Source organism: Diabrotica undecimpunctata, chromosome 1 (genome assembly GCF_040954645.1).
Source record: "Diabrotica undecimpunctata isolate CICGRU chromosome 1, icDiaUnde3, whole genome shotgun sequence".
Lineage (NCBI taxonomy): Eukaryota > Metazoa > Arthropoda > Insecta > Coleoptera > Chrysomelidae > Diabrotica > Diabrotica undecimpunctata.
The window spans coordinates 126,808,628-126,819,832 of NC_092803.1; the positions used below are offsets into that span (position 1 = coordinate 126,808,628).

The following is an 11,205-nucleotide window of genomic DNA, read 5'->3' on the forward strand; positions in this document are numbered from 1 at the left end:
CAGTTTTTTGTGATTTTTTTATTTGTCACCATAAATAAATACAAATTATGTACAATAACCAAATAAACCTCTTAAAAAGCATAATGGGTATACCCAGTAACGTAATTGACGTGGGAGACAGCAGGGGCAGCTGAATACGCTACACCCAGAACAGGATGAGCTACGTGTTCGGCTGCGGTCAGTTGTACACCAGGATTTGAGATTCGTACATCAGATTTTCTCACGCTGGAAAAGGGAGTGTCGATTGATTTAGAGTAGGTAGAGATTTGACCGAGGTTTCCAAAGCTGCGGTATATGTTTGATGATTGTGATGTCAATGCTGGAGCTGTGTAATGGAAGGGTGCAGCTGTCAATGCTGGGGCAGTATAAGCGACTGCAGCAGGAGCAAGAGGAGCGCCGATTAGTCCAGCACTGGCGTAGACCAGAAGGGAACAGAAGATAACAAACTGCAAAAAATAATAATTTTTAGTTAAAAATACTACTAACAAATGTTTAGCTATACATTGTGACAATAAAAATTCATAAGTAAAATAAAATAAAAATATTTCAATATAGATTTTATTATGGTATGTTTCACCCTTTTTGGCCAATTTGATAGTGAAAACCACTGTGAGATGAAATTGTCAATCAAATTACCAATGGCGGAGCGAAATATATTTCCTAAATCATATATTTTCAGGCGTTCTTGTTACTGCACCAAGTTAAAACTTTCTATAATTGTCACTGCGGTTTTACATCTACAAAAACATACTTCCTATTAATGACTTCACGCGTACTGATAAAGAAATGGTGGATAAACGATGAGATGTTGAATCTAATGAACAAAAGACACAAATCTAAGAATCAAAACGTCGAAATATATAAATGCATTAATAAGGAGACTAGGACTAAAATACGAGCTACAAAAGAAACATACTTTGAAAACAAATGTTTGCAAAATAAAGAGTTGCAGGGGAAACATAATGCATTCAATATGTATAAAAAAATAAAAGATGTAACGAGTGAGTACAAAAAACATACAAATAATTAGAGAGACGGCAAACTAAATACCACTGATTTGAATAAAATAGACAGATAAGAAGAGCACATTAAGGGCCTATTTAATAATAAAAGAGCCGATCTTGAAATTAAAGAAATAGTGACAGCACCTGACATAACCATGGACGAAATTACAAGCAATAAGATTGGCAAAGACCAGAAAAGCGACAGGGCCGGATGAAATAACGAGTGAAATAATAAAGCTCTTCAAAAATTCAGGTGAAAGATCTAATCTTTTTGATAACATCTATGGAACTAATTATATACCAATGAATTCGCTGTTGTTAACTTTAGGGACAAAAAAAAAGCAACAGCCAATGCAAAAAGACGTAGTGACTACCAAACTATCAGCTTGATGAGGCGTGTTTTAAAAATATTTCTTAAAATTTTTCACTCAAAGATATACCAAAAAATAAAAGAACAACTTAGTGACAGGCAGTTTGGGTTCCGCAATAACCTTAGAACCAGAGCACTATTGCACTATTTAGTATTGAGGTTATGGTACGGAGGTGCAGAGATGTCGGCCATCCAGTTTACACATGTTTGATTGACTTTGAGAAGACTTTTAGCCGAGTAAAACATATACTGGCATCAAGGTGAAAACATCAAGATTGGCCAGGATAATTCCAGAAGAGTTTCAACTACGAAGAGAAGTAAGACAGGGCAAAATTTTGTCCCCATGAATATATATATATATATATATATATATATATATATATATATATATATATATATATATATATATATGTGGCTAAACACCCCTTTAGGGGTTACGCCGCTTACGCTCTCTAGATCTATGTATATATATATGTATATATATATGTATATATTTAAATTATTTTCTATAAACCCTAATTGTCACAATATATATATATATATATATATATATATATATATATATATATATATATATATATGTATATATATATATATATATGTATATATATATATATATATATATATATATATATATATATATATATATATATATATATATATATATATATATATGTGACAATTAGGGTTTATAGAAAATAATTTATAAGTTATATACTACATAATATTAGATATTTGGTTGTTTTAAATAAGTTATATACTAGAGAATTTTATAAAAATATATTTATGTGAGGGCATTTTAAGAAATTAGCATATAATAATTGTAAAAAGTTGTATTTTAGTAATTATAATGAGGTAGATAGATTTAAGTGAGCCATGTGAATAGGCAACCAAAAATACTCTCGAGTGATTGACAGATAGAAATTAATCATAATTGGGAATATAAAGTGGGGTTATAATAATATATTGTTTGAATTGTGTATTTTATTAAATTAGAGTGTTAGTTACTAATTTGAATGTTTATTCTGATCTGAAAAGCCTAAATGTCAACAAAATTATCAATGGAACATTAACGAATTCTCCAGAGTGTAGAGTGTGACCATTGTTTACAGTCGAACATTCTCGAAATAATGATTATGGCGGTGGATCGAACAGATATTTTTTTCGAGAACATCTATATAGAAGTTAATAGAACGAATGGAACATGATCTCTTACCAGATGGTTCTGGAATATCAAAAAGGATATAAATACCCGTGATTTGGATTCAAGATAGCAGTTTTTAGTCTAAAGTCAAGCAGTCAGGCAGTTTTTAGTCAGAAGGAAGTTTTTAGTCAGAAGTCAAGCAGTTTATTATGAAAGTTAGTAGAAGATAGACACAATTAATTAGTGAAGTCAATTGTTCACAGTTTTAGTAAGTCAGTCAAGCAGTTTTATAAGAAATATGAAAGTTAGTTGGAGATAGTCCAATTGTGTAATATAGTGAGTTAAATGAAGATTAAAAATTATGCATATATTTAATGCACATTTATAATTATACACAAATAATTATTGAAGATTATAAAAGTATATTAGAAGAATATTGGATGGACATTGGAAGGAATTAAAATTATATTATGATTGGAGATTAGTATAAATCAACTTATAATAATTGGATATTGGTATATTAAAAAGAAGAATAAATATAAATGGTGTTTGCTGGTTTGATTGGTGATGTATAAATGCTGGTGAAGAAAACTATATCTTAAATTGGTAGAAGCTGATAATTGGAAAAAGTAATTTCACAAAAACAAGGATAACCGAAGTACGAAGACATTCAGTGGTGATTAGAATATATATAGTGGAAAACAGTTCATTTAGGCATTCAGTGAAAGAAAGGTACAAAATTTTGTTAATATAATTTAGTTAGTGTCATAACAATTTCAATTTTGAAGATAGTTTGTTTAAATTTTAGATTGTCTATAGAATTTAATTAGTTTTGTAAGAATATCAATTTAAAGATAGTTTATTTTAAATTTACATTGGCTAGGTTAGATATATATATGTGTGTTTCATAATAGTTATAATAAAGATAATTTAAAAAAAAGTACTTACAAACTAATTCTTTGAGAACCGCGATAAAAACCCTATATATTATTAAAATTACTCATTGCTCATCATTCAAACAAAAAACACATCATAACAATATATATATATATATATATATATATATATATATATATATATATATATATACATATGGTCTACGAGGACAAATTCGTTAAACTTTCCGTGCTCGAATTAATATCAATGGATTGTAATGACGACTCATTTCAGAATCCCTGCTTCATCAGACACTCGGGCTGATACAAATTCAAACTCGGAAAGTCCAACGAATGTCTCCTTGACCAGTACTTTCCGTACAGACGTGCCACCTGCTTCGCTGGCCACGAACGAATACGATTTAATAATATCATTTTTTTGTCCTCTAGGCTACGCGAAATGTGTAAAAAATTAAATCTTTTAGCAAAAGCTGCTATCGCTTTGTTGCATTAAATGGCCAAATATATGGCTTTAGGAGGAGAAATTCGTTAAACGAATACGAAACGTTAAAGATTCAATTTAAAACGAATAATGTAAATGAAAAAAATTGGGAAACAAATAAATATAGCAAAATATGACGATAAGTGTTATTGATCTCAATTACAGACACAAATATTTGGCGAAAGTATTAAAAAGGGAATCTTAAAACGGCTGTTCGAAGATATTCTAATAAGATGCGATGAAATTTTTCAATTTTGACAAAGGTGTGGCAAAGAGTAAAAGGTTTTTCAATTTTGACTTAAAAAATGAATTAGTTATATATCAAAACGAATGATAATACAATTTAACAATATGACAAGAAGAGTCACAATTATTCAATACCAATAAATAAACGGTATGACTTTTTTAGTCATACAAAATTTTTATTAAAAAACAATATCTTCCTTTAGCATATTACTACCTAACAAATAAAGAATACATACGAAACAAAAAACGAAAAAAAAGCAGTAAACAACAAATGAATAACTTTCTGAGCAAGAGTTTATTTATATAGACTATTGTAAATAAATAAATAAATTGAGAATGTATAAGTTAATCCCACATACAATAAATAATTGAAATAAATATTAGTAAAAATATTGATGAGTATACCTTGAAAGCCATTGTAGAAGTTGAAGTTGTTCTTTAAAAATCTGCCAAAGAACTGATAAATCGTGTCACTGTTTGTATCAATTTATACCAAAACCAAAGCCAAATTGCACTAAGGGCAACTTGATTTTCGAGGATCAATTAGACAGTCCGGTTAATTCGTCGATTGCATAAATCGCAAAATTATTTAATGTATCATTGTCTTCTCAAAATATCTCGATATTCCACTTTTAAAAGCAAGACCGTAGCAATATGTATCTCACGAGCGTAGGTAAAAGATTTTTATTAACTAAGTATATATTGAAATTAAATGTAACGGAGACTATATCATTCACAATAATAACATTTCAATATTATGAATATAAAGAACTGTAGAAAGAAAAGCTGATTCGATTCTTAGAAAAGCTTATTTTCTCATCGATTTGTCAACATATAGTTATTTACCATTTATCTCCCTTATATGGATTACAGGAACACACCGTTATATAGCAGTGATCATTTCTCTATGTCTATAAGATTCAATAAAATTGATTCCACCAATCAATTTATAAATCTAGCAACCCGCTTTAACAAATAAAACTCCCATTATACAAGCAATAAAAAGTGAATTAGAAATACTTCATTCCATGGGAAAGGACACAGCTTTAATTTGGGTACCATAGCGCACTGGAATCTGGGGAAATGAAAAGGCAGATCAACTAGTAACTACAAGCCGTATCAACTTAGAAGATAAAAAATATCCTTATAGTGACTTGAAACATCTGATTCAAGTTCATTGCAATAACATTTGGCAAAATTACTGGGAAAATTCAGCAACCAAATTAAACCCAACATGCCTAAAGGTGAACAGGTCTTTGAAAAACCCCACAGGTGGACGAGATCAAGTAATTATACAGCGTTTAAGAATTGGTTATACTGCTGTGACACACAAATTTTTAGTCAGTAACGATCTACCATCAATTTGCAACATTTGCTCCACTTCATTGACAGTGAAACACTTACTGCTTGTTCCAAAATCAAAGAAGAATGCATGGAATTTAAGACGACCTTAAATCCATCCTGACAGATAATAATTTAAATGTATTAAATTATTTAAGAGATATAAAATTGTATTATACTATTTAATGTACATCATCATATTAAACTATTGTGTTATATTCATTATATTTAATAATAACCTTATATTTATATTAAAAATGTAAAAAATTGGCATAGAAAAATGCTCCTAGAAGGAATTGGGGAAGTCCTTTTCCGAGCTGTTGAGGAGTATTTATAGGCTAAATAAAAAAATATAGTTTTGTTATATATAGGTACGCATTAGAGAATTAACGTACTATTTTTCTTTTTAAATATATCCACTACTTCATTAGCATCAGTTTCTATTTCATAGTGAACGTTCATGAGAGTTAAGCCGTTCAGTCTGTTTTCTCTCGTTGTATTGCACGAATCTTCTTAATCTCGAAAAAATTCTTTCTGATGTAGTGCAGTGGAAAAAGGTATGGTAGCCAATATTTTCAACAATATGTAAATATTTTCATATAGTTTTTGGTCGCCCTAATCTAAGCATTTCGAAGTTGATTTTGGAGTAAGAGGGGTGAGAGTTATAGCCGCTTTCCACACTTTAAGATCTAGTTTAATGACAGACGTACTTTTTTTGGGCAGCACTACCAAATACATACAAAATGGCTCTGAAATTTCACAACCGACCGCAAAATTTGATGGTAACACACCAGATACTGCCTTTAACTGCCTACCACGATATGTGGCATAATCACTACACCACCATTTTCTTTAAGAAACATCTTTGCCTTTTCATAGAGATAAGTTACTCTTCGTCAACTTTATGTCTCAAAATTTAATAACAAAACAATAATCATTAAATCAAATTAAACATCATCAACATGACTGGTATGTGACTCTGTTAATTGCATGCAGTTGCTTTCCTAGCGACAATGTATAGCTCATGACTTTTTGAAGAATCACTAGGTATATAACAAAATTCGAAGATCGAAGTATGTTAAGCATTTAGACGGCGTGTTGCTATGTTTTTTTTTATTGTGGCTAGATTGGAGTTCTTCGAGAGCATACACAATCGCTAAATAAATTTCTTTGATTCTTATAACGGCTTCTTACTGTGTTTCGCACGTCTCAAGCAGATTTTTTTTTTGATAAACAACCGGTAACAGACTCCGAATTTTTCCTTCAGAACTGAAGTACATTAAGCTCAATATGAAAAGTAGGAACCAACAGACTGCACGATCCTAACGCAATGTCGTACGCATCTTCACACATGAAGAGCAAGAGGACATTCTTGACGAATATACTCTTGGATACTATGCAAGTACCCATCTCACAGCCAGCTGCAGCTCTATCGCAACCTTGACCAACCACATGAGAATATTCAAGTATATGCTTTTTCAGAGTTGTAACTATGATATTTACAAGACTGGACTCTTTCTTTTAAAAGACACCTGCTCCTCGACTCAAAAAACTTAAGAAGACATTACTTTTAGGGAGTTACTGCGAGTTTCGAATGTCGTTTCCGATATCCTGATTTTGCATGTGTTTCAAATATTTCTAGTTCATTTTTCTACTTGCAGAAAGGGTCGGTTATAATCTGACCAAACCTCTGATGGTCCCTTTTACCATCAAGCGAGCGACTCATTACGACGCAAATTCTATAGTATGCTCTATTTTTATATTTGGAATATGACAACAGTGGAATATTGTCATTCATTTCATTTAAAAGCGCAAATTTCATTTTGTAGAAATAGTCAACTTATAATCTTTATGTCCTATAAGCCTCATGAGTCATCTCCTAAAATTGTTCCAAAAGATAAATCATAAGACAATCTACAAGCTGTGTGAAAGTCAAATTTCCCCCAACCAGTTCGGGTTCACAAATGCTGTTGGTACTAGAGAGGCTTTGTTCTCAGTACATGTCTTATTTCAGAGATGCAGAGACGTCAACTACGACGTATACGCATGTCTGGTTATTTACGAGAAAGCGTTTGATCGAGTACAGCACACCAAGATGATGCAAATACTAAAAGAAGCAGAAATTAACAACCAAGATCTGAAAATAATTAGAAATCTTTATTGGAATCAGTCAGCAAATATCAGAGTTAAACGTGAACACACTGATTATGTGAAAATCATGCGGGGGGTGAGGCAAGGCTGTATTTGGTCTCCTCTAATCTTCAATCTGTACTCTGAAAGAATATTTATCGAAGCTTTGCAGGAAACTGAAAAAGGTATTCTACTAAATAGTTACCGGCTAAACAACATCAGATATGCAGATTACACCATAGTATTTGCGGACAACTTAGAAGACCTACAAGTTCTTATGAACAAATTCACGTATTACAGTCAAAAATACGGACTCAATATAAACGTTAAGAAGACAAAGCTTGTGATAATTAGCAAGAAAAGGATAACAGAAGATCAACTCTACGTCAACCAATCCCCTGTAGAAAGAGTGACGCACTACAACTACCTCGGCACCATAATAAATGAAGAATGGACCAACAACCAGGAGATTAGAAGCTACAATTCTTCGGACATATTATGCGAAATGAATCCAGATATGCTCTCCTTCAAACCATCCTGCAGGGAAAAATATTTGGAAAACAAGGTCCAGGAAGAAGAAGAACATCTTGGTTAAAAAACCTCAGAATCTGGTTCAATACAACATCTGTGCAGATTTTCCCCGCTGCTGCAGATAAGATAAAGATTGCCATGGTGATCGCCAACGTTCGTAACGGATAGGCACATCAATAAGAAGAATAGAATAATCTTTAGGTGAAGTCCAAGGCTATTTTAAAATTTGTACATTTAGACATTCATCCTCGATTTTGCCTTGATGCGCATAAAAACTAACATCCAATTTAGCAGAATTCTCCATATGGATCAGAGGCATGGATCCTAACCAAACCAGACGAATCCTTTCTAACGATTTCTGGAAAAAAGGTACTACGCAAATCGGATCATGGATATAACTGTAAACAGTAAAATATCTACAAGCATAAGTTTGGTGGAAAATACATTATCACAATAATTAAAGGAAACCGTCTGCAGTGGGCAGGACATATAGCTTGAGCCCCGAAATCGAACATGATAAACAATATTTTACCAGCGCAGACGGTGGGTATAAAAAGGCGAGGCAGGTCAAAGCTAAGATGGATAGATGGGAAAACACAGGATGCGTGAGAAGATCGGTGAACTGAAAAATTCAAGCAAGGTACACAGAAGAATAAAGTAGAAAGGTCGAGATCCTTTAAGGGCTGTAGCATCGTGATGATGATGATGATGATGATAATGAATGGGATATGCGGCATGCATATGCCTATATGCCTTATGTTAATTTCATGAATGTTTGTGTAATGTGAACTTTCTATGTAGTTGTTACTAGCGCCGGATTGTCGTTCCGCAACTTGCTACCAAAAACAAACCAAAGCACTTGTGTATGTAATATGATACACTAAACGCAGTCTAGACATGATCAAGGAATACAGAGCGCGGTGGTTGGATTGGGTGGAGAAATATCAAATAAATTTGAGTTGTAATTGCTCGTTGTAAATATTCTTTTTGTTATCTACTGCCGCAGCTCCCGATTTTGTAGCTAACTTAAAGTTTTTGCAAGATTTTTGAAACATATCACGGATATTTGCCATTTTTTCATCACATATGTTCAACTGCAACAACAAAAGAACCTGATTATTACTACTACAAATATTTATAACAATATACTGTTTTTTGTAATATTATAGATTTTTACAAAATTTTATATGTATATTTTGTAGATATGAGAATCGGTCGTATTATATTTAAATATCCCCAAATGATAAGGGTGTTCCACCCCAAACTTTTTTTTTGTTGTGTGACAAAATTTTTTATTTAAATTTTTTTTATTATGTGGCATTAAACGAAACACCTCCGTTTATTCCACGTTTTCACTCTTCTATCACTAACCTCTAATTTTTATTAGACATGTTAGTAATCTAATCATTTTAACGCTGCTCGGTAACGGACCAATTATCACTAAATCAGTTATCCCCGCAAGGCGTCCACCAATGCCATTTCTCACCCAGTAAACAGCACGGAGTAGGGATGAAAAGCCGGTGTTCTGTCTCTCTTACACAATAAGCCTTTTCCCACTCCGAGTTTTTGGCCATTATTAATGTTTATGCATCAAGCGTAGTAGTTATGTATACAATCAATCATTTATTTAAAGTAAATTTATTATTAATTTGCTGTATTGAGCTTATTCAGCGTGTTTTTCTGAAAATAGCTCACCAGTTCAAAAACCATAATTGGACGAGCAATACTGGCGGCAACAAATATAGAAGTCGATAATTTGAATGCGACCATTCTGAATTTTCTTCGTGGAAAGTTGTTTTCGTAAATCAGTTGACACAGTTATAAATCAAGATGACGTAATCAACCATCCTACAGAATTTTTAAATTCACTGGAATTGAATGGACTTCCACCTAACGATTTACAATTAAAAGTAGGATTAGTTGTTATTGTTGTGCTGCGTAACATTAATCAACCTCGATTGTACCATGGAGCGAGACTGAGTGTGAAAAGGTTAATGAATAATGTCATTGAGGCAACGATTATTAAGGAAAAATACAAGGAAGAGTATGTGTTGATACCGCGTATACCGCTGATTCCAGCGAACGTACCATTTGATTTTATTAAACTTTTATACTTTCCCGTGCGTTTTGCTTTAGCAATGACAACAAACAAATCACAAAGCCAACCGTTTACAATTTACAGAATTGATTTAAAGTTTCCATGTTTCGCCCATGGACAATTACAACTTACAATTACGGCGGCCAACAATAGAGGCGGCCAAAAGCAGTCCACTGATGATAATACTTTTTTAAAACGAAAATAAATTCAAATAATTAAATAGTAATGATTCAGATAATTTTGTGAACTCTAATATTCCAAACAATAATAATTATTCAGTACGTGATAATACTCAAACGCGTTTCATTTATCATGTATACTTCTTTTTTTCATCCTAATCTAAAAAAAATATCAGAAAATATTATTTATTGTATGAACTGCCGCCCTTTTGCAGGTACAGTCATAAAGCAGTTTCGGAAATACTTTTTAATTCAAAGCGGCTGGCGGCTTTCGGACTTCTACACGTAGATACTTTACAAGAATTTAGGCAAGTGGTTGTAAAGTTTCTGTTATAATATTGTTCCTACGGTTATGTTTATAGATGGGTTATTACGTCTTATGTTCAGTTTTAGTTGAGAATTCGATCAATTTAGACACGCTTTTGATAAAGGTTTTTTGTTTGTAAAATATAGTAGTGTACCTGTTTCTTTTGCACAGTAGGTACTGTATTTCGAAGTAACGTCGAGATCAGAACAATTTTATTCGTATACGCGTTACGGCTAGATATTATTTGGAGAAACATTATTTGGACAACTTATTTGAAGTGTTTTGTATTTATTTTGTTAAATTCGCCCGGCTGTTATAATTTTAAAATGTCTGAAAGAAAAAGAAAACGACTTTCAGGCTTTCAATATAGAAAAATAAAAAAGGCAAAAACTAAGGAGAAAAAAAAAACTTAGCGGTGCACTGGAATTATTTTTGATGAAAAACATACATGAAAATATAGAAGACTCGGATATAAATT

General features: G+C 32.1%; 1 protein-coding gene across 1 annotated transcript; it reads right to left on the reverse strand.

Annotated features, from left to right (window-relative positions):
- Positions 1 to 20: 20 nt before the first annotated feature.
- On the reverse strand, positions 21 to 4,671 carry LOC140440165 (pupal cuticle protein C1B-like). The gene is made up of 2 exons (XM_072530484.1): positions 4,547 to 4,671; positions 21 to 446 (listed from the first exon to the last, which is right to left on the reverse strand). Exons 1-2 carry the CDS (start codon positions 4,556 to 4,558, stop codon positions 72 to 74), a joined length of 387 nt encoding a protein of 128 aa, XP_072386585.1. The 5' UTR covers positions 4,559 to 4,671; the 3' UTR covers positions 21 to 71.
- Positions 4,672 to 11,205: the final 6,534 nt, after the last annotated feature.